The sequence below is a fragment of the Lepidochelys olivacea genome (assembly GCF_965140295.1).
Source record: "Lepidochelys olivacea isolate rLepOli2 genome assembly, chromosome: 11".
NCBI lineage: Eukaryota > Metazoa > Chordata > Testudines > Cheloniidae > Lepidochelys > Lepidochelys olivacea.
The window spans coordinates 8193063-8217817 of NC_140421.1; the positions used below are offsets into that span (position 1 = coordinate 8193063).

The 24755-nt window shown below is 42.9% G+C and overlaps 1 protein-coding gene across 1 annotated transcript in view; it reads left to right on the plus strand.

Annotated features, from left to right (window-relative positions):
- The window catches only part of PTPN4 (protein tyrosine phosphatase non-receptor type 4), a 226146-nt gene that overhangs the window by 102057 nt on the left and 99334 nt on the right, over nucleotides 1-24755 (plus strand). Inside the window, exons 10-11 of the mRNA XM_084643654.1 lie at nucleotides 1020-1108; nucleotides 14653-14716. Coding sequence (XP_084499780.1) covers nucleotides 1020-1108; nucleotides 14653-14716 — 153 coding nt within the window. The remainder of the gene's footprint in view (nucleotides 1-1019; nucleotides 1109-14652; nucleotides 14717-24755) is intronic.

The window sequence follows — 24755 nt, forward strand, 5'->3', positions numbered from 1 at the left end:
GCTACCAAGTCAGTTTACTGAGCCTGTGATTCATAGTCATCTGAGTTTGGATACACTGTGTAATATATTTCTTTTAGGTAATTTTCACTACTACAACTACTTCCAATAAGTTACCTTCTATTTCAAGGCTATTTAAGTAGATAATTCCATTGGAAGACAAGAACAGGAGGAGCATCTGTGTAAAACTGAAAAAAGATGCATTCTTCCAGAGTATCGATTACCTCCGTTTAAATTACTAAATCAGTATTAAGTGTCATAATCTAAAAAGGATAGTGTGCCTATGAGACAAACTGCAGGAATATGCACTTTCCCTTTAGAGCCTGCCGTAGCGGCTAAGAAACTTGGATTTTTGTTTAGATGTTATTTCCACTAATTATTACTTAGCACTTTAGCACTTGAGCATGCTTTAGTTTGTCATTATTACAATAAAAAAAATTGGAATTATGGGAGGAGGAAGAGACAAATGCTATGGTATAAAAAGGGATGATGCTGTGTAAAGTCTTGCAAGTGGTAAGTTGGAACTCCATGTTGATTGGGGAAGGAAGTTAAGGTAGTGGTTCATAGGATCAGAGTGACATGCAAAGAAAATAACTTCAGTTGTGTGTACTAGAGTGCATATGTATTAGAGTGAGGGAGACGGTTACTGTAGAACAGGTAAGTGAAAAGGGCATGGAACAGAGATTTAGCAGTGAGAACAGAGGTTTAGGTGGAAAAGGAAAGATATAAATTGCATTTGTGAGGGGAGTATTTTCTAATTGTGAAGGGAAAAAATAGAACCAAGGTAAAAAGATTCTACCTTGGTTCCATTTTTTACCTCAGTTTCTGCTCAGATTAATAGGAACTGTACCATTAAATGTTCATTGCATTAAAAACTTGCCCCATTAGGTTAATTAACATACGATTTTGCTGTGTACGTGTGAGAGGGTATGTGGATGATCATATATAAAATATATATGGGTTTCTACAGTATATATTTTAATTGTTTTGTGTTGAATCTATTGTTTTGTTCTCTTTTAAAGGATCAAAGTAACAATGAAATTATGATTGGAGTGATGTCAGGAGGAATATTAATTTATAAGAACAGGGTACGAATGAACACCTTTCTGTGGTAAGGAAAACTGTTTTCAACAAATGCTTTTGTGTTTATTATTTCAAAATATGTTCTTCAAATTAATACCAGCAGCTTCATGATGGTAAAGTGATCTAAAACTATTTTAATATTTGTACCTCAGGTATGAGTGAGTCACTTCATATACTATGCACTGGATACTGAATGTGGATGCTTTTATGAATGATGATTTTCCTTCTGAAAACTTTTTAGGCAACACTGTTAAAAGTTTGTAGTGCATAACATAGTTTTGCCACAGTTTTCCTGCAGGAATTTGGAAACTTATGTAGTGTTCAATAAGACTGTGTAGCCAGGGTCAGTGTTGTGGGAATTAAAAAATTTCTGTTCTCACTGAGAAATTTTATGACTATGTTGGATTCTTAGGGCAGGTCTTCACTACCTGCTGGACCGGCTGGTAGTGATTGATCTAACGGGGATTGATTTATCGCATCTCGTCTAGACGCGATAAATCGATCCCCAAACGCGCTCCCCATCGACTCCGGAACTCCACCTTGTGAGAGGCGGAAGCGGCATCGACGGGGGAGCGGCAGCAGTCGACTTGCTGCCGTCCTCATGGCCAGGTAAGTCGACCTAAAATATGCCGACTTAGGTTGCATATCTTAAGTTGACCACAAACACACCCCCCACCCCCCCGCCCAGTGTAGACCAGGGCTTAGTGTAAATATTTGTACTAGAACTTAGAACTACAATCTTGATCAATGATAAATGATCATGACTGCTTTTTTGTTTCTTCTTTTGTGGTTAAGCTATACCGAGTATTAAAAATGTAATTTATTGGCTTGTTGCAGCACTTGAGAATAGTCAAAGGGGCAGTGTTTATTAGTATGTTTCTCTCCATCCATAGATACAGCCATGTTCACTTTAGGTAGAAGATAATGTAAGAGCATTTGTTGAGGAAAATGTAATAATCATTTCCCTTAAATATATTGGATTTTTAGATATTCTGTCCTCTTACCTTGAACTCCAAATTTTACGTAGGAATTGCCATATTTCAGTGGTACTCAACATTGTCCCTGCTGGGATGCCCTGTCACACATAGCAATATGGCAAAGTAATGAACCCCAAGTTGAGAACTCATGCCCTATTGGATCCAGACCTTTGCCCCACCACGCCTGGCATCTTGACTCTGTGCCACATAGCTTACGCTTCAGAGGAAGAGAAAAAAAATCTTTATAGCTTCATCAAAGAAGCAAGGTTGTATGTAGAGACCTACTGGAAGTGAAGACTAGACATGAACCGAATGGAAAAACACATGACAGTATTATCTTAATATTAGCTTTTTTCCTAAAGCTTTTAGCTCAACACCAGCTGTCTCTGTACTTCTCTCTTTCTCCTTGGCTACTGAGATCGCTTGGATAGTGCCTGTGAGTGTAACTTGGTTACTTTCAGTAATTTCTAATAAAATAAGACCTACTGAGTGAAGTAACTGCTGTCAAACTTTCATAACTTTTTCAAGGCTGTTTCCATTTTTCTTATAAATAGCCCTGGTTCCATTGGTTCTGTTTGTCTGTGTAGAATCCATTTTGGTTTTATCCCATATCACACATCTCATTGAACATATCATTATAGAACTGAGTGAACTGTATCTGCCTTAGAACTGTGACTGGAATAAATCAGCCTCACACAATTGTCATGAAAATATACCAGCCCTATGTTTATCAGACACCAAATCTATTTACCCCAAGATAATGAAAAGTGAACTCATATTTTGCTTGCCCGTTGATTTGTTTATCCATGTTAAGTTAATAAAATTTTGCAAGGCTGGACTAAGTCCTTTTTCACTTAAGTCTGATTGTGACATCAAGCATCCTCATGGAAGTGTTCTCTCTAGTCAAGTAACCAAGGATACAAAGTATAGATTTGTGTTTAAAGGCATAACACAACAGAATGGTAATCTCAGTATGTGACATTAGCATAGAAGCCAGGTCACATAATTGGTAACTGAAATTGTATGACGTACCCAGTCAATATGGGGATAATTGAAATGCCCCACTGTTATTGAACTTTTTATTTTGATATCCTCTCTAATCTCCCTTAGCATTTCATCTTCACTATCACTGTCCTGGTCAGGTAGTCGATAATAGATCCCTACTGTTATATTCTTATTAGAGCATGGAATTACTATCCATTGAGATTCTATGGAACATGTGGATTCATTTAAGATTTTTATTTCATTTGATTCTACGTTTTCTTTCACATATAGTGCACTCACCCCTTCCCCCCCCCCCCCGCCTACCTCCCACGATCTGTTCTGTCCTTCAGATATATTTTGTATTTGTTTCTTAGTGTCCCTCTGGTCCCTTTAGATGAATCTGCTCCCCCACGCTTGTAATTGTAGATTTTTAGTAGCAGTGCCTGGTTGGGTCACACGTGCATTGTCTCTGTCTCACGCCACTTCTGGCAGTGACATAGTGCTGTGCGACCAACCTTACCTTGGTTCCTTTTCTGCCGCCCTTAGCTTGAGACAGAGCACTTAGCAGTGCCTCTGTACTTCAGCTTTCTCTAGTTTTAACTTTAGAATACTAGTTGGTTAGTAGTTAGTTAATAGTTAGTCAGTAATTACTTACCCATCCCTGTTTATTTTCTTAAAAAAACAAAACCACTTTTTTTCTTAGGAATTTACATTTCAGTTGTTAGAACACCCCTTAATGTAGCATAGTTACCCTCGCTCATGGGAGGAACCCTACTTTGGGGGGCATGCCACCTCCCCCGTTTTAAATGCTGCCTCACTTGCTGCTCCTCGATCCGAGTCTGACGGGCACTCACAGTGTGTCCGCTGCCTCGGTGAGACACACATACCTCGAAAGTGCTCCCACTGCCACAACTTGAAAGTCTGTGCCAGAAAGGTGAGAGACGTAGAGCTAAAACTTCTCATGATGGAGAAGTCTATTATGGCCCACGTCCAGTCCAGGATCATGGACCCCTCCGGGGGAACAGTTTCCTACAGCAGTGTTTGACAGGTTCTCTTCCACATGCTTAGGGGAAGGAGCACTCTGCCGAGAAGGCAGCAAAGAAGCGGGTTCTGAACTCCCCTCGGGAATCCTCCAAAAAGCGGCGTTCCCCAACTCAGTAGACTCCATTGGTACCAACTGCAGCAAGACGTTCCACCTCTGAGGTAGCAGGACTATCCAGTACCATGAGTACCACACAAGCAAAAGACCTTAGGCAGGCTGGCTTGGAAAAAGGCAGTAAAGGGAGATCTACATTCCCTGCCTCGGTACCACTGGAGCCGCTCAAACATGTGGCACCGAGCAGTTCAGCAATGGTATAGGCTGTGGTGCCACCTTCTGCACGACCCTTGGAACCAACAACCGCAGCAAAGTCATCGGTACCGCTGACAACACCTTCTTTGGTACTGCTGCTCTCGGTACTGCAACAGTTTCTCTGAAGAGGGACGAAGAAAGAAGATGGGTAGGAGGGATGGAGGTAATGTGGATGGAATAAACAATCTCAATGATATCTAGTACCCATTTGGCTGACGTGATGTTTCGCCAAACTATGGTGACTTTCTCTTCTCTTCTCTAATGGTACTGGACTACATACTGAAACTTAAGAAATCAGGTCTCTCCAGGAGCTCAGAGTACACCTCACAGCAATCATGGTGTTCCCCCACAAAGTAGACAAGTTCTCAGTCTTCGCCCACCTGATCACTAAATGTTTTCTCAAGGGTCTACATAAACTTTACCCTGAAATATGAGCCCCTACTCCATTATAGGACCTCAATCTGGTGCTGTGATGTCTTACTGGCCCCCTTTTGAACTATTTGTGATGTGTTCACTACTTCACCTCTCAATGAAGGTGGCCTTTCTTGTTGCTATCACGTCTGCCCAGTGAATAGGAAACTGCAGGCCCTCATGGCACACCCCCTGTACACAATATTTTTCAAAAACAGTTACCTTAAGACCACACCCTAAGTTCTTACCTAAAGTTGCCTCCTCATTACACCTGAAGCGGCCCATTTGTCTCCCATCGTTCTTCCCAAAATCTCACAGGAATAAACAAGGAGCAGAGTCATCTTGATAGCTGCCACCTGGCCCAGAAAAATGTGGTTTCCTTACCTCCTGAAGATGGCTATATATCCACCGTGTACTCTTTCACTTCTACCTCATCTCCTGTCTCAGAATGCAGGCCAGGTCTACCACTCGAACCTGGCAAGACTCCACCTCAAGGCGCCACACCCTAGACATCCAAAGAGTTCTAGCATTCTATATTGAGAGGACAAAGACTTTCAGAAAATCACCAATGTTATTTCTCTTCATCATGAACGATCTAAGGGAGATGCCATATATAAACAGAGGCTGTCTACGTGGCTCTCCGGCTTCGTTGACTTTTGCTATCAGCATCAACCATTACACCTACTGGGGACTCGCACACACTCCACCAGAGCACTCTCTGCCTTGATAGCTTTCATAAGAACATAAGAGCGTCCATACTGAGTCAGACCAAAGGTCTGTATAGCCCAGTATCCTGTCTTCCGACAGTGGCCAATGCCCGATACTTCAGAGGGTGTCAACAGTACAGGTAATCAAGTGATCCTTCCCCTCTCGCCCATTCCCAGCTTTTGGCAAACAGAGGCTTGGAGACACCATCCCTGACCATCCTAGCTAATACCCATTGATAAACACCATCCCTGACCATCCTAGCTAATAGCCATTGATGGACCTAATGATACTTCCTCATCAATTATTGGGAGTGGACTACATCCACCCTTATTGAATTGGCCCTGTCAACACTGGTTCTCCACTTGTGAGGTAACCCCCTTCTCTCCATGTGTCAGTATATAATGCCTGCATCTGTAATTTTCACTCCATGCATCTGAAGAAGTAGTTTTTTACCCACGAAAGCTTATGACCAAATAAATCTGTTAGTTTTTAAGGTGCCACTGGACTCCTTGTTGTTTTTGTGGAATCATTTTGTAACTAATGCAGGTATTTTGAGTGGCTGAGGTACATAATAGGGCCTCTTTAGTGAGCAAAAAAACGCTGAAAATGTTTTTGACGCTTGTGCTGAATATTCTGCTTTGAACTAATTTTCTCACTCTAAGAATCCCACAGTAGTGTAATTGCCTATTTAAAGTAAGAAGTCAGCTATTCCTAGTTACTTTAAAAATCCGAAAATAGTTACACAATAAATTGGCATGTAAATATTTTACAGGAGCTGTATCGTTTACATAATGCTAAAAATTTGTGCTTATTTTTTTTGAAGCTTAATATGCTGCTGACAGTGCTTTGTCTTTAGTTTTACATATATTGCTTGCTTTTAAAGTTCAGTAACTTACTAGATAAATAAAATTTTATCTTTTAATGGTGTTTATAGTTCTCCTTAAAGTTCATAATGTTTTAATCCTTACTTGTGGGAAATTGTATGAAATGTTTTAAAAATACAATGCACAAGATGCCTGTGTCAATAACTTGGCTCTTCCTGGGAGGTAACATTTCCATAGGTGGATTGGTTGGGTGTGTGGGGTATTATCCTGTCTTCCCTGCAATGTGATTGCGTCACAGAGGGATTGAGGATTTGGGTGGGTATGTTGCCATTTAATCCTCTGTGACAGGGGAGAGCACTGAAGAAGGTAGAAATGGGAGGGGTTCAGAGTGTTTTTAACCATTTGTCCTTTAGATAGAAAACACTTTGCGGGGAATACCATATGAGAATCTGGGGTCGAGATGGACTGTGAAAGCTTTTAGTTCCTCGTTCCCTGTCCTGGTGGGCAGAACAAGACTAGATAGATGATGTGCAGAGAAAAGGCCATTAAATATGATGCCACTGGCAATGCCCAAAGTCTCAGGAATTGGAGTTATTGCCAGTTGTTACTGGTGTAGGGACTGCTTTTCAGTTATGCTGTTGAATGTAATGTCATTGACTAATATAGTAGTTATTAAATGTGATTTAATTAGGAAAGAATCATATGGCTTTTGCAGAGACTTCACTATTTGAGGCAGTGGGTCCTTGGTTAGGCCAGATCAGCGGTTCTCAAACTTCATTGCACTGCAGCCCCCTTCTGACAACAAAAATTATTGCACGACCCCAAGAAGGGGGATCAAAGCCTGAGCCCAAGCCCTGCCACCCCAGCGGGGCTGGATGGGGGGGGGTGTTGGAGGCCTAAACCAAAGTCTGAGGGCTTCATCCCTGAATTGGGCGATGGTAACCTGAGCCCTGCCACTCAGGGTTGAAGCCGAAGCCTGAGCCCCACCACCCAGGGCTGAAGCCTTCAGACTTCTGGCTTCAGTCCCAGTCAGTGGAGCTTGGACTTTGACTTAAGCCCTGGGCCTGAGCAAGGGCCTAATGCCAGCCCTGGTGACCCCATTAAAATGGGATTATGACCCTCTTTTGGGTTACGATCCACAGTTTGAGAATCGCTGGCCCAGATTATTCCAACTAGATACTGTATAGCATGTATCATAAGGCTATCAAATTGGTGTGGCACTACCGAGTGTATATGATTTACAGTTCAGGGGGGCCTCCTAAAATTAGATCTGATACAGCATATCCACTTCATTTGCAAATTTTAGGATTCATCAGTAGTGTGAGGAGATCTGCATATGTGTACAGATGATCTTGCTATACCAAAAAGTCCCTTCTTGAATTGATGCAAACCATATCTATTTATGTGCCTCCTCCCCCCCCCCCAAGTAATAGTATTATCTGAGTGCCTGTGGATTGTTTTCTGCAGTATCATTTGAAGTTAATTAGTTCTATATTCTGAGTCATTTGATTATGCACTTGGAGGATGAATTCTGTAGGTTAGGTCAGGATTTACTGGCTACCATGACACCAACTTGGGTCTGTCCCTGCTTTCTGATGCAGTTTATGTAGTTGGTCACACTCTGTATCTTGATTTTGAGGCTAGGATTAGAGATAAGGAAGGGGTGTGTCACTGACAGTGGAAGGGCAAGGAAGAAGAGAAGAGCGGCTAGTCCTATAGAAAACAGGGAAGAGTCAATGGAGACAACACCAAATATGAGCCCCAGGAGGATACAGGATGGGTTGAAGAGGATTACAAGGGAGAACAGGAATGGAAAGAACTTGCAGCCAGAGGGAACAGGGGATAGACCAGAGAATCGCACCGTCACCAGGAAAAGGCAGGTCTCTGTGATCGGGGACTCGTTGCTGAGAAGAATGGACAGGCCTGTAACCAGAGCTGATCCAGAGAATAGAAGGGTGTGCTGCCTACCAGGTGCTAAGATACGGGATGTGGACCTGAGGTTGAAGAGGATCCTAAAGGGAGCGGGAAAGAATCCACTGATCATCCTTCATGTGGGAACAAATGATACGGCTAGATTCTCGCTGGAACGTATCAAGGGAGACCATGCCAGGCTGGAGAAGACGCTTAAGGAATTAGAGGCTCAGGTGACCTTCAGTGGGATTCTGCCTGTTCCGAGAGAAGGGCAACAAAGGTGTGACCAGATTATGACTATCAACAGATGGCTCAGGCAGTGGTGCTATAAGGAGGGCTTTGGAATGTATGGCCACTGGGAGGCGTTCATGAACAGAGGACAGTTCTCTCGGGATGGATTTCATCTGAGTAGGGAAGGATATAGCCTTCTAGGATGGAGGCTTGCACAACTGATTAAGAGAGCTTTAAACTAGGAATTTGGGAGAGATGGTTGGGAGATGTGTTAAGGATAATCTAGGCATGGCCCAATATCTAAACAAATACTTTGCCTCAGTCTTTAATGAGGCTAATGAGGAGCTTAGGGATAATGGTAGCATGACAAATGGGAATGAGGATATGGAGCTAGATATTACCATATCCGAGGTAGAAGCGAAACTCCAACAGTTTAGTGGGCCTAAATCTCAGATAATCATCCAAGAATATTAAAGGAAATGGCACTTGAAATTGCAAGCCCATTTGCAAGAATTTTTAATGAATCTATAAACTCAGGTGTTGTACCGTATGACTGGAGACTTGCTAACATAGTTCCTATTTTTAAGAAAGGGGGGAAAAAGTGATCCGGGTAACTACAAAGTGATCCGGGTTAGTTTGACAGCTGTAGTATGCAAGGACTTGGAAAAAATTTTGAAGGAGAAAGTAGTTAAGGACATTGAGGTCAATGGTAAATGGGGCAAAATACAACATGGTTTTACAAAAGGTAGATCGTGCCAAACCAACCTGATCTCCTTCTTTGAGAAAGTGACAGATTTTTTAGACAAAGGAAATGCAGTGGATCTAGTTTACCTAGATTTCAGTAAGGTGTTTGATATGGTGCCACATGGGAAATTATTAGTTAAATTGGAAAAGATGGGGATCAATATGAAAACTGAAAGGTGGATAAGGAATTGGTTAAAGGGGAGACTACAGCGGGTCATACTGAAAGGCGAACTGTCAGGCTGAAGGGAGGTTACCAGTGGAGTTCCTCAGGGATCGGTTTTGGGACCAATCTTCTTTAATCTTTTTATTACTGACCTTGGCAAAAAAGTGGGAGTGTGCTAATAAAGTTTGCAGATGACACGAAGCTGGGAAGTATTGCCAATTCAGAGAAGGACCGTGCTATCATACAGGAAGATCTGGATGACCTTGTAAACTGGAGTAATAGTAATAGGATGAAATTTAATAGTGAAAAGTGCAAGGTCTTGCATTTAGGGATTAATAACAAGAATTTTAGTTATAAGCTGGGGACGCATCAATTAGAAGTAACGGAGGAGGAGAACAACCTTGGAGTATTGGTTGACCACAGGATGACTATGAGCCACCAATGTGATATGGCCGTGAAAAAAGCTAATGCGATCTTGGGATCCATTAGGCGAGATATTTCCAGTAGAGATAAGGAGGTGTTAGTACTGTTATACAAGGCACTGGTGAGACCTCATCTAGAATACTGTGTGCGGTTCTGGTCTCCCATGTTTAAGAAGGATGAATTCAAACTGGAACAGGTAGAGAGAAGGGCTACTAGGATGATCCGAGGAATGGAAAGCCTGTTTTATGAAAGGAGACTCAAGGAGCTTGCCTTGTTTAGCCTAACCAAAAGAAGGCTGAAGGGAGATATGATTGCTCTCTCTAAATATATGAGAGGGATAAATACCAGGGAGGGAGAGGAATTATTTAAGCTCAGTACCAATGTGGACACAAGAACAAATGGATATAAACTAGCCATCAGGAAGTTTAGACTTGAAATTAGATAAGGTTTCTAACCATCAGAGGACTAAGTTCTGGAACAGCCTTCCAAGGGAAGCAGTGGGGGCAAAAGATCTATCTGGCTTTAAGATTAAACTCAATAAGTTTATGGAGGAGATGGTATGATGGGATAACATGATTTTGGCAATTAATTGATCTTTAACTATTCATGGTAAATAGGCCCAACGGCCTGTGATGGGATGTTAGATGTGGTGGGATCTGAGTTACTACAGAGTATTCTTTCCTGGGTATCTGTGTGCTGAATCTTGCCCACGTGCTCAGGGTTCAGCTGATCGCCATATTTGGGGTCGGGAAGGAATTTTCCTCCATAGCAGATAGGAAGAGACCCTGGGGTTTTTCGCTTTCCTCTGCAGCATGGGGCATGGGTCACTTGCTGGAGGATTCTCTGCACCTTGAAGTCTTTAAACCATGATTTGAGGACTTCAGTAAGCTCAGACATAGGTGAGAGGTCTATTGCAGGAATGGATGGATAAGATTCTGTGGCCTGCATTGTGCAGGAGGTCAGACTTGATGATCATAATGGTCCCTTCTGACCTTAATGTGTATGAGTCTGAATGTGTGTTGCAAGCTAAAGGAATGATTGTCTGGCTAATGGGCCACTTTGTCAATGATCTAGTAAGATGTAGTTTTCCTGTATCATCTTAAACACTCTCTTCCTTGGCTCCCTACTCACGAGTTCCCATTGTATTTAGTTGACTTGCAACTGATGAAGAAAAAGGCTAGATATCAGGCAGTCTCTTGGTCTGAATTCTATCAGTTGCTGCATAATGAGATTTTGAAATCTTATACCAGGCCTGTGACGGAAGGATGCAGAGAAGTTTCTTCACATCTAGCATCAGCAAAGTCACAGTCAGCGAAACTGTTTTGTGTGGTTAATAACCTGATTAATCCAGGCTTCAGTCAGTGATCGAGTGATATTTCTTCACAGCTGTCTGGCAGATAAATGCTCAGATTAGATTTGAAGTGAACTATCCTCCCAGGTGATGGAATTGGCTCTTTTGAGCGACGGGAGAGAGAAGATAGTTTTTGAGTCATTGCTCTTAAGGGACCAATGGGGCTCTGTTCTGTCATCCCTCTTGTTCATTGCTAGTGAAAAGTTTCATTTGCAGTGTATTCAGTATGCTAGGTGGCACCCACCTCTACATGCTTCTGGGTAGTTGATTAGCAACAGTTGTCAAGGTAGCTTGTTAAACATTTGAGTTTGACAAGACTTCACTTTAGTTACCTGTGGTGTCATCATGCGTAGGCTGAATCACAATATAATGTGTCCTACATGAAAGCTACACCTTCAAACTATCCAGAAACTACACTTATAGCTGAAAGAAAAGGAGTACTTGTGGCACCTTAGAGACTAACAAATTTATTTGGGCATAAGCTTTTGTGAGCTACAGCTCACTTCATCGGATGAATGAGGCAGTCAGCTTATTAAGCAATATTATATTCAAGGAGTGCATCACACATGTGTTTTGTGGTGTGCTGACTGCCAGTTGGTTTCAAGATGAAGTTCTAAGGTGGATGTGACCTATAAAATCCTAATCAGTTTGCACATCTGAAAGATTCACTTTATCCCTTGTGGTACCATGGTGGTTGTACTTGTCTAAGGCACTTAAGCTAACATTTTCCCTCACCTTTGTTCACCAGTGTCTGGATTTGCTGATCTTGTTTTCTCAGATTTTTCCTGGGGCGACGGAGTAGGGAAGGTTGTGACGGGCTTAATTTTTTTTATGTTGAATGTGCTTAGAGATCAAAAAATGCATATATGGCAAAGTCTGAATACACCTTGATTATGTTGTAATGCTTTGTGCACTTGCTAACCAGTTACTTGGCATGGACTTTATCTTAGGTTTATAAAGCAGTTTCGCACTTTAATAACTTTATTAGCAATTTATTTTATTACTTAAGAGTAAATGGGTGATGGTCATTTTCCTTTGACCTCAGTTATATCACAAAGCTGGAGAAAGAGGTGAAGCAGAACTTGTCAAGTGTAACCAGGGAAACAGTGCCAGAGCTGGCATGCTGGTGAAGGTTCAAGGTGACTTTGAGCCACTTGTCAAGATTCTGTCACCAAATTAAAGGGAGGATTGGGATGATTTCCTGACGCTGGTGCTTTTCACTTCATTTTTGAATATTGCTCCATCATCCCTAACAGACCTGGCTTATCTTTCGACCTCATTTAAAAAAACAAATCTTCTTCAGGAGTAAATTTTATTGCCTTTTGAATGGAGCTAATTGTGCTGGATGGCAAGTATTTTCAGAAACACCCAGAGGAGTACAGCCTGGCACCCATTAGATCAGGGGTGGGCAAAGTTTTTGGCCCGAGGGCCACAGCTGGGAATAGAAATTGTATGGTGGGTCATGAATGCTCACAAAATTGGGGTTGGGGTGCAGGAGGGGGTGAGGGCTCTGGGTTGGAGCCAGAAATTAGTTCAGGGTTTGGGAGAAATCTCCGGGCTAGGGAAGGGGAGTGGGGTGTCATGGGGGGGGGGAAAGAGCTTCCGCTGGGGGTGCAGGCTTATGGGTGGGGCTGGGGATGAGGAGGGTGCTTTGGGCTGGGACCGAGGAGTTCGGAGGGCGGGTGGATGATTAGGGCTGAGGCAGGGGTTTGGGGTGCAGGAAGGGGTGCAGGCTCTGGCTGGGAGTGTGGGCTCTGGGGTGGGGCTGGACATGAGGTGTTTGGGGTACAGGAGGGTGCTCCAGGCTGGGATCGAGGGGTTTGGAGCGTGGGAGGGGAACAGGGCTGGGGCAGGAGGTTGGGGAATGGGGAGAGGCTCAGGGGTGCAGGCTCCGGGTGGCGCTTACCTCAAGCGATTCCTGGAAGCAGCGGCATGTCACTTCTCCAGTTCCTATGCGGAGGCATGGCCAAGTGGCTCTGCACGCTGTCCAGTCCCCAGGCACGGCGCCTGCAGCTCCCATTGGAGTACCGGAGGTGGCCATTGGAGTGCGTAGGAGCTGCAGGGGGGCCATGCCACTGCTTTTGGGAGCTGTGTGAAGTGGCCCCCGACCCTGTTCTCTGGCTGGAGCGGGGCAAGCCCCAGTCTCTGCTCCCCAGCAGGAGCTCGAGGGCTGGCTTAAAACAGCTGGTGGGCCAGATCCAGCCCCTAGGCTGTAGTTTGCCCACCCCTGCATTAGATCATTGCCATCTTCAAATTACAGAAGTTGAAAGTTGTCATTATACCCCATATAATTTGGATTTAACAAAATACGGTATAAATTCTGGTTAATAAGTGCACTTCATAGAGGTTTGTTTGCCCAGTGATAGTGCTTCCTTTCTTGGTTTTGGGGAAAAGTTCTTGTTCAAAAGGAAAACAAACACTTAGATTTCCCAGTCCCTTACTCTTTGTCTTACTTGCACCTGTGATATGGCCTTTTTGTAGACCTAGTGGGAGGGGGACTCTTATTGAAATGATGACAGGACATCAGTGGGTTACTATGGGAGCACATTGAAGAATCTTCGCTTAATGTGACTGTCTGCATAAACTGATTATTTTTGTATTTATTCTTATAATAGCCATTGATTTAGTTCTGAGTGAAAAGAAGGCATTTTGTAACATTTCTGTTCTGATTTTTGTATTTGAACAAACCTGTATCTTTTTCTTCAGTAGGTTTTCCAACATGTGGGAAAGGTGCATTGTAACTATTTATAGCATATGTATCTGCTATGAGTCCAGTTACTTTTTAAATAGGGATACAAGCCCATTAACAAATTCTTTACTAAGAGAATTTGATGGTAGGTCTAAGGCCTGTGTTTCAGGCTTACCGCCCTGGAATTTGACATAAAGGACCTGCTTTGCTAGCTCGGACAGTTAGAGATTCTCTTTACCCTCACTTCCTTATAGCTGATCATAGCATTTTCTTTTCTCTTTTGCTACTGCCTGAGTCTGATTTGATCACTGGTGTCTTTCCCCATCCTACACTGCTGTGACCAGCTTCTAACTTTCTTTTAAGTGACACATTAATCCCAGGAATTTCACATAAATTTAGTTATTGCATCAACATTGTAGTATGTTTCTAATAGATAGAATATGACCCCTGCAAAGATGGTGATTTCTCAGAAGCTCTTAAAAAAAAAAAAAAAAAGAGAGAATTTATTAAGGAGTTACAGTAATACTGAAAGATATATATGTGAAACAATTATTTTAAAAATTACCAATATACCAATGAAATGTACATAGGAAGAGTGCCTTCGTTTACAAAACTTAAATCATACAAACTACTAATATAGCCATTATTCTTTTTAGCTATTTCCTGCCAAATGAAAGTTCATATGAATTAAATTAGTTCTCTGTAGAAAACATACATTTCAATAAATGTACCATAATTATTTTAATATGATTTCATTATACTAAAAGTGTATAAATATTCTGATTTTATTTCATTTTTCATTTAGGTTGAAGATTGTAAAAATTTCTTTTAAGTGCAAACAGTTTTTTATTCAACTTAGGAAAGACTTGGTGAGTACTCATCTTAAAATTTGGTGGTCTGAAAAATAACAGCAATGAAATTTCCTCATAAAGAAAAGTCTGCATTATCCTTTTCCGGTTATGTTGATTCCGTGTCTTTACCTGTAATAAAACATTCAGTTCTTCCAGCTTTCTACATAATTCAGTAATTATCCAAAGGGCAATTAGTCTATTTCTGGTTGTAATTTGTTTTGATTGAGTTGTCTTAAATATTAGAAGATTTTTAATTCTGTATATGTAGACTGGCTAAAATCAGCTGCTCTTAAATCAGTAAGAAAATAAAACATGGTCTTAGTTTTAATTTTGGTTTGAGCAGAAATCAAGTTAAATTGAAGTTAAACATAATGCTTGATATTTATTTGAAGGTTTTTGACTTTGTAAGTAAACTTTTAGTTAAATATGCTGTTTTTTATTTATATTTGTCTGACTTTATTGACATAGACTGGCTTTGTCCCATTTAAATGGAAAATTGATGACGATATCTTATATAATTCCAGGCAGCATAATATATAAATAGTGCTACTTTTAGAGACTTCTAACTTTTTTGAAATATGTCCGAAAAGTTATTCAAGTTTTCTATAAAGAATAAGTATTTTGCTGATTATGGTTATTTGACATCTGTAATGCAATGCCATAGGACTGCGTGATACTGAACTCCGTGAGTAATGACCTCGCCCATGCCTCAAAGAGTTTACTGTCTGAACTGATAAGACAGGTCACTGAGGAAGAGGATAGGCATAGGAAATGGAAATACATAGTTCTTCTTTAAGTGATGGTCCTTATTGTATTCCACTGCACATATGTAATGCACCCAGAGCCAGAGCTTTTCAAAGTAGTATTGCTTGGTGGTCCGCGCATACGTCCTTGTGTTGCCTTGTGGTTTCTTCAGTGCCTTCTCACCGCTGGATGGTCTGAGTCAGAGCGTCTGCTCACCTCTTGTTCTTAGTGATGCATTTTCAAAATATTTTACAAAAACTGTTCTTATTTTCGTTCATAGTTAGGATTTTATTGTTTTTCGTTGTACTTTGATAATTCCTAGCAGTTTTTATAAACAAGGACCTTGGATGCCGCTCTGGTGGTTTTTCCCATCAAACAAATCCCTCTTTCACCCCCACTTCCTGCCAAGATCCTGGGTCTGGGTACTGGATTATGCCAAAGACACCAGGATTCAAAGTCTGTGCTTCCTGCCCTTGCTCATTTTCCTTCAGTGACAAACATCAGTGCTGTTCGTACTGTTTGGGGAAAGTCCACATTGCCTCCAGGTGCAGTATCTGCACCTCCTTCCCCTGTACATGGGAAGGCCAATCTCTCTGCCTCAAGAAACACCTCATGGACGTAACTGTGGTCTTGAAGTCGGATCCTGGCCACAGAACCCCCCCATACATTGGCCTGAGCAATCCAAGTGTGGTACCACGGAGCCTCTGTCCTGCTGCTACCAAAGCTACAGACCCTGTGTCGGGGCCTTGCCATGAGCTATGGAAGCATGCGTATAAGCATGGCAGTAAGTCTTCATCTAAATCCAAGAAGGACACTGCGTCATCCATGACACTCCATCCACGGAGGAGCTACACGCTCCAAGGCGCACAAGAGTGATAAGAGGCCACACCGCTCACCAGATCCACTGATGCTGTATCCCTCCTGCCTCAGCTCTGCCAGTGTCCCGTGAATTGCTGGTCCTGAGACCACGCCTCTTTTACCAGTTCCAGTCCCGTCAATAAACAGGGTACTATAGATTCCAGGGAAAAATCGGAAGCACTCCTGGCCTCACAAACCGTTAGCCTTGGAAGGAGTGTGGTCTCCACATGTTCTGGTGCACTCACCTCTGCAGAGGGCTCCATCTCTTGCATTACATTTACCTCCTGCTGGCCATACCTTTCTAATGCATCCTGTTCTGACGGCTCTGTCAGCACCGCCATTCACGCAAGACTCCGAGGACCAGGATGTTTGGCACAGTCTCCCGCTTCTGTTCTGGAAACTCAACTACCTGATGGTTCTGATGGCTCCATGACAGTTTCCTCCTTTGCCATACCCAAGAAGCTGGTATCTGGCTCTTTGGGCACAAGTACAACAACAGCAGGATCAACTGAGTTGGCCACATTGGAGCTCGTGGCCCAAATATTGGCCTTAGGAACAATCTCATTCAGCTTGGGAGAACTTCCCTGTTTCACAGTCCAACCCTTCATCCAACAGATATTCGGAAATGGGTTTAGACGGTGCACCAATCAGCCCAGCTCCGATGGTTCCAGTGGATCCAGAGAGATTCCCTTTGTGGTCTTCAGATACAGCTGTCTCATTGACACCTTCTTCCCTGCTAGCTAGCTGTTGTCAGTTTCAAAAACTCCTATGTAGAATAGCCAATGCTCTTGAGATGCCACTGGAAGAGATGCAGGATAGTCCATGCCAGTTACTAGACATTCTGCACGTATTGGCATTGGTAAGGATGGTCTTACCAATCAGTGATGTCATTATTCAACTGGTACGCACCATGTAGCATACCCTGGCCATGACTGCACCGACCCCAAAAGAGGCTGAGAAAAGGTACTATGCCCCTGCCACCCCTGCAAAGGGTCAGAATTTTTATTGTCGCACCCTCCACCTAACTCTTTGGTAATAGAAGCAGTGTCAGAGCAGGCCAAACAACACCCATGCTCCACCCCAGCAGACAGGGTGGTAAAAGACTGAACCTCATGGGTTGAACGGTCTTCTCCTTGGCAGGACTACAATTCTGGATCTCTAATTACTTGGTACTGACGGCCAAGCATGACATGGATGGAGGAATTTGCAGATAAGCTATCTCAGCAAGATCGTACTCTATTCCAAGAGATTTTACAGGGATGCAAGTTGGTTGCCAGGTCCATACTTCAGGCTGCAGTTGATTCAGCAGACACATCCTCGTGTGTATTGGCGACTGGAATTGTCGTGAGGAGGGAATCCTGGTTACACTCCTCAGGTTTCCCTAGAGAGGTGCAGAACACAGTCGAGGACCTTCCCTTTGACGAATCACACCTCTTCAACCAGAAAACTGATGATTCCTTACACGCCGTAAAAGACTCTAGAGCCATCTTATTATCCTTGGGCTTATATACACCAGCACCAAAAAGAAAATTTTATTGTCCACCACCAGCCCAAAACTATAAAACTCCTCCCTTCTACCACTAACGGGCCTACAAACCTCCTCAGTAGCGCCCTAAGGCACATAGAGCCCATCCACCTGTTCCAGCAATGCAGACTTCTGCACAACACACTCAGTCATCGTGAAAATGGTGTTTCTGAGTGCACCTAGAGAGCCATCAGCCACTCCATACACCAACACTCCTACCCTCCACGCCTTTTTGTGGGTGGTCTCAAACTCTTTCTACCAGCTTGGAGAGCTAGAACAATGGACAAGTGGGTCTTGGACATCGTTCAACACTGCTACCCTAGAGTTTGACTGCGCCTCTGTCTCCCACCCTGACCCCCCTGCCCTAGAGATCCCTCTCATTGACAGTATTCTTACCCTAGAGGTGGGCTCCCTCCTACAGAGAGGAGCAATGGAGTCCATACCTGCAGCCTTTCAGGGCGCAGGGTTCTATTCCAACTATTTCCTGGTACCCAAGAAGAAAGGGGATGTAGACCAATCTTGTATCTCCAACACCTCACCCGCTCGATTTTCAAGTGAAAATTCTGTATGGTCATGCTTGCAACCGTCATTCCCTCACTAGAAAAAGGCATGTGGTTTATGGCTCTCAACATGCAAGACACCTACGTCCGTATCAACATACATCAGACCCACAGAAGGCTCCTGAGGTTCAAAGCAGGGCATCAATACTTCCAATACAGGATTCTCCCATTTGGACTCACCAGTGCCCAACAAATTTTTACAAAGGTTTTCTCTGGGGGTAGCGGCTCACCTACAACATCGGGGAATCCTTTCTTTTCCATACCTGGACGACTGACTGCTGGCAGCACAGTCCAAAGAGGAAGCTCAAGCATTGACATCCCAGCTTCTTCTCTGCTCCTCACTAGGAGTTAACAGCAACATGGAAAAATCAAGTTTGCACCCTACTCGGTCCCTGGAATTTATAGGAGTGTGCATCAATGCGATCTCCGCACAAGCATATCTGCCACGGCAGATTCCAGAGCCTACTGGACCAAATAGCCCTGATAACCTCCAGCCCTTCGGTCTCAGCCAGGACCTGCCTCTCCATCCTAGGGCACATGGTGGCGTGCTCATACGTTACACCCTTTGCCCACCTGCACCTTATCAGGCCAAATGGATACGCTTCACCTGCTGGGTCAAACAGCAAGGTCTTACCCCTGAATCTGTGGGCATCTCATATCTTCTCCACGTGAACGTCTTAGGACTTGCTCCCAGCTCTATCAGAGTGGATGCAGCCACCATTAGTGCCTTCCATCCTGTGGAGGGTCAGTTGATTTTTACCCATCCCTTGGCCTCCTGCACTCTCTGTCCTCTCCGGAAAGATCACTTTCCTTGTTGCCATTACCTCAGCAAGGATGGTTGGTGAGCTGGGAGCCATGATGGCAAAAAAACCCTTACACCATGTTCCATAAGGACAGGATCTCACTACAACTGCATCCCAAGTTTCGGCCAAAGGTCGTTTCACAATTCCACCTCAACTAACCCATACACCCACCTACCTTCTTTCCAAAACTACATGCTTCGAACGAGGAATGGCGGCTTCATTCCCTCAGTGTGCATAGAGCCCTGGCCTTTTATCTACAAAGGACAAAGCCGATCTGGAACTCTCCCAAACTATTTGTTACCATACTGGAGAGAATTAAAGGACAGGCCATTTCCACCCAGGGCATCTGTAAGTGCGTCTCAGGGTGCATTATGCCCTGCTATCACTTGTCAGGGCTCTCCTCACCAGATGGGATATGAGCCCATTCCACGAGAGTGCAAGTATCAACAACAGCTGCGTTACACAACGTGCCCCTTGTGGAAATATGTAAGGCGGCCACATGGAGTTCAGAACACATCTTTTCCTCTCACTGTGCTCTGGTACATGATTCTGCGACGTATACCTCATTTGCCACAGCGGTCCTCCATTCTACGGTTCAACCATCTTCCTTGCACCCTCTGCCTCTCATGGTACTGCTTGTCAGTCACCCTCTGTGGAATACAATAGGGACCGTCACTTGAAGAAGGGGAGGAGGTCGGTTACTTGTCATGAGGTTCTTCGAGATGTGTGGTCCCGATCTGTGGCTATGTAGGTTTGCAGTGGAGAAGGAAATGGAGACATGGCCGGGCCGCCCCGCCCTATATCACCTCGGGTGAAACTCCAAGCTCAATACAAGGGCTCGTGTATGGACCGCCGAGCAATACTGCTTTGAAAAGCTGTGTCTCCAGGTGCATGGCCCATGCACATAACCCTTTGTGGAATACAGATAGGGACCACACATCTTGAAGAACCTCCAGTTAGATCCCGGTATGTAACTTTGTATTAATACCAAGAATAAAATAATACAATTAACACATCAAGTTAGCTCTGTCTTTATATGGTTCTTGCTTATTCTTTAAAGGAAATCAGTGGGCCACTGAATGCAGAATAACTAAGTAGATTGAGAAGGTGGATTTTGGGGAGGTGTATGTAATGTACGTTATTAAGGAAGATATTCCAAGTATAGGAAATGACATGGGAGGTGCTTGTTGGAGAAGGAAAATAGGGCTGTCGGGATAGAGAGGGAATAGGTGTATTGTACGATATTGACATGAGAGTTGTTGGTGACCAGTGATATAGCTGTAGCCAGGAACAGAGCTGTGCAGAATTTTAAAAGTGAGGCTGAAGAATTTGAAATTGGTGCAGAAGGAGCAGTCAGGCTAGAAGAAGAGACTTATAAAGAGGGTGATGTGGTCAGACTGGCAAGAAAGGTTTGACAGCCGCATTTTGGAGCATGGTGTGCATCACTAAGGCCAAGAAGTAGTCCAGGAAGGAGACTATTAAGGCAAAGGCAAATGTTTTGGTGGTAAAAAGAAAAGGAGTACTTGTGGCATCTTAGAGACTAACCAATTTATTTGAGCATGAGCTTTCGTGAGCTACAGCTCACTTCATTGGATGCATACCGTGGAAACTGCAGCAGACTTTATATACACACAGAGAATATGAAACAATACCTCCTCCCACCCCACTGTCCTGCTGGTAATAGCTTATCTAAAGTGATCATCAGGTTGGGCCATTTCCAGCACAAATCCAGGTTTTCTCACCCTCCACCCCCCCACACAAATTCACTGTCCTGCTGGTGATAGCCCATCCAAAGTGACAACTCTTTACACAATGTGCATGATAATCAAGTTGGGCCATTTCCTGCACAAATCCAGGTTCTCTCTCACCCCCACCCCCATACACACACAAACTCACTCTCCTGCTGGTAATAGCTCATCCAAACTGACCACTCTCCAAGTTTAAATCCAAGTTAAACCAGAACATCGGGGGGGGGGGGTAGGAAAAAACAAGGGGAAATAGGCTACCTTGCATAATGACTTAGCCACTCCCAGTCTCTATTTAAGCCTAAATTAATAGTATCCAATTTGCAAATGAATTCCAATTCAGCAGTTTCTCGCTGGAGTCTGGATTTGAAGTTTTTTTGTTTTAAGATAGCGACCTTCATGTCTGTGATTGCGTGACCAGAGAGATTGAAGTGTTCTCCGACTGGTTTATGAATGTTATAATTCTTGACATCTGATTTGTGTCCATTTATTCTTTTACGTAGAGACTGTCCAGTTTGACCAATGTAAATGGCAGAGGAGCATTGCTGGCACATGATGGCATATATCACATTGGTGGATGTGCAGGTGAACGAGCCTCTGATAGTGTGGCTGATGTTATTAGGCCCTGTGATGGTGTCCCCTGAATAGATATGTGGGCACAATTGGCAACGGGCTTTGTTGCAAGGATAGGTTCCTGGGTTAGTGGTTCTGTTGTGTGGTATGTGGTTGTTGGTGAGTATTTGCTTCAGGTTGCGGGGCTGTCTGTAGGCAAGGACTGGCCTGTCTCCCAAGATTTGTGAGAGTGTTGGGTCATCCTTTAGGATAGGTTGTAGATCCTTAATAATGCGTTGGAGGGGTTTTAGTTGGGGACTGAAGGTGACGGCTAGCGGCGTTCTGTTATTTTCTTTGTTAGGCCTGTCCTGTAGTAGGTAACTTCTGGGAACTCTTCTGGCTCTATCAATCTGTTTCTTTACTTCCGCAGGTGGGTACTGTAGTTGTAAGAAAGCTTGACAGAGATCTTGTAGGTGTTTGTCTCTGTCTGAGGGGTTGGAGCAAATGCGGTTGTGCTAATAAACAATGGTCACATAAACACCACCCTATACCGGAAACCTACTGACCGCTATTCCTACCTGCATGCCTCCAGCTTTCACCCTGACCACACCACACGATCCATCGTCTACAGCCAAGCTCTGCGATACAACCGCATTTGCTCCAACCCCTCAGCACATATTGACCTTCATGTGACTTTGCAAGAAATCATATGGCTAAAACCCCATGCAATGCTTTAAAAATTTTTACATGTAAATACATCTGAAAATAGTTTTAAAATAAATCTGCCAAAAGGTGTAAGGAGTCACTTTTGTGTATGAATAAGTAGTGTTTTTCTGGTTCAAAATGTTGCATAAACCAAGAAAAAATATATACATAGTCCTATATTGAAAACTCTCATAAAAGCAAATTCTGTTTATCTGAAACACTTTATTATCGAAATGTTTTGAAAGTCCCTTGAGCTGTTCAGATAATCCAGGTTTACCTGCAGTGCTGAACGATTTGAGGTTTTGATGTAATTATGAGTCACACAAGCCTCTGTCTTACTGTACCTGTTGTGACCTCAAAGTTATTTGAAATGTATGTAATAGCAACAGAATAGACTCTTACCATTTTCACCAGAGAACCCATACCCTTTAAATGAGCTCTGAGGAATTAAGTTGAAGACTAAGGTTTTTCATCTACCTGTGAAGTGAGTTAGTGATCACAGGTAAAATTTCTGAAAGTGCCTTAAGTACTTGAAAGCCCAAGTCTGATTGATTGGTAAATTTTAAGTCTCTTTTAAATGAGAATTCGGTTTGTTAGTCACGTTGATGATTTTGAAAATGTTGCCCCACATGATTATGCCAGCCTTTTAGACTGTGTAATTTGTTTTCATGAAATATTTTAAGAAAAGAAATTTAAACATTTCAGCTTTGGAGGGTAAGAATTTAAAGAACCACTTTGTAGTCCATTTTATTTTATTTGCATTTTTCACACACTATTGAAGTTTTGACTTTTGGTAAACAGTGCTGAAAAACTATTATTTAGATACTAATTATTATTATGTATTTGAAATGCCTCCTGCTCACCCGATCTACATTACTGTGTACGTTTTTCTCTAAATAATTACATAATGTGATTGTAAAAGGTGGTTAGTTTGAAAGCACTGCAGGGGGAGACCCTTCTTGTTCACAGAAAAGAAACTGCATGTTGTGACAGGATCGGGCCAGATAGCTATAGGAGAGTAATAGAAGGCAGATATATTAGCCCCAGGCTAAGTAGGTCCCTTTTCCCTGGGTAAGGTAACAGGGAAGGTTCCAGAACAATCCGGAACCTTCTGGAGACAGTTAAGACAGGCTGATTAGAACACCTGCAGCCAATCAAGAAGCTGCTAGAATCAATTAAGGCAGGGTAATCAGGGCACCTGGGTTTTAAAAAGGAGCTCACTTCAGTTTGTGGTGTGCGTGTGAGGAGCTGGGAGCAAGAGGCACTAGGAGCTGAGAGTGAGAACGCAGACTGTTGGAGGACTGAGGTGTACAAGTATTGTCAGACACCAGGAGGAAGGTCCTATGGTGAGGGTAAAGAAGGTGTTGGGAGGAGGCCACGGGGAAGTAGCCTAGGGAGTTGTAGCTGTCGCACAGCTGTTCCAGGAGGCACTCTAGACAGCTGCATTCCACATGGTCCTCGGCTGGAACCTGGAGTAGAGGGCGGGCCTGGGTTCCTCCCAAATCCTCGTCAGACACAGGAGGAGTCAACCTGGACTGTGAATTCAGAAAAACAGCCAAGCTGAGGGCTGCAGTGAAGCTCCAAGGCAAGCAAATCCTCCAATAAGCACAAGACCCACCAAGGTAGAGCAGGAACTTTGTCACAATGTGAAGCAGCAATACATATATCCCGTATTTGCCCTACCACTTAACAAGCTAAAGGTCTGGCCCCAAACAATTAAACGTAGAAAATGTTCTAAATTTGGGACACAGTGAATTATTACTTCTCTAGAAAATAGTTGAGAGAAATACTGTTCTGCCAAGGCTTCAGGAAAAAGATCTTGCAAACCCTTAAATTTCTCTTATTGTGATTTTTTTTTTGAGTGAATGTTTTTGATTAGTGTTTACTGGATCCCAGCAGGATAATGAGATTGGCACAAATATAACTTCCATATCTTTTTTTATATTTTCCAAACTTCCATATACAAGGAAGGTATCTTGCTACTTCTAGCAGAATGTACTAAATGCTAAAGAATTTCTTCAATTTCTCACACAAGTCACCTTATCTATATCAACAAATTATCCTCATCCTTTTATGCTCTGCTTAGCAGTTGCACACAGACAGCAAGGGCTTCATTTTCATTCCTTGGAGATCTCAGACATGAATAGCCAAATAAATTGCAAACTCATATTTAACTCTTTTAAATGTCATCTAATTAAAACTAACGTTTAGTCAAACCTAGAAATGGCGTTGACTACCCAAACTACCAAAAATCTTATTCAAACTATTATTCCTACAATAAATCAGGACTTAGTCTCTGAGTGGACACTTATTTATTTGGATTTATAAAAATTTGTCAACCCGTACTCTGGGTGCCTGAAAAAACAACAAAAATGCAAATAATACTGTGTTTGGCATATTTCTCAGTTATGTTTAAATGTACAAATAACACAGGAGTTGAGTAGCTGTAATTGAGGCTAAATATGTGGTGCTGTATGATAGTAAATTAGTCGTAAAAGTGAAAAAAAAGTTATATACATATTTTAAAAATACTTATAAATATTAAAGGTTTTAATGACAACAGTC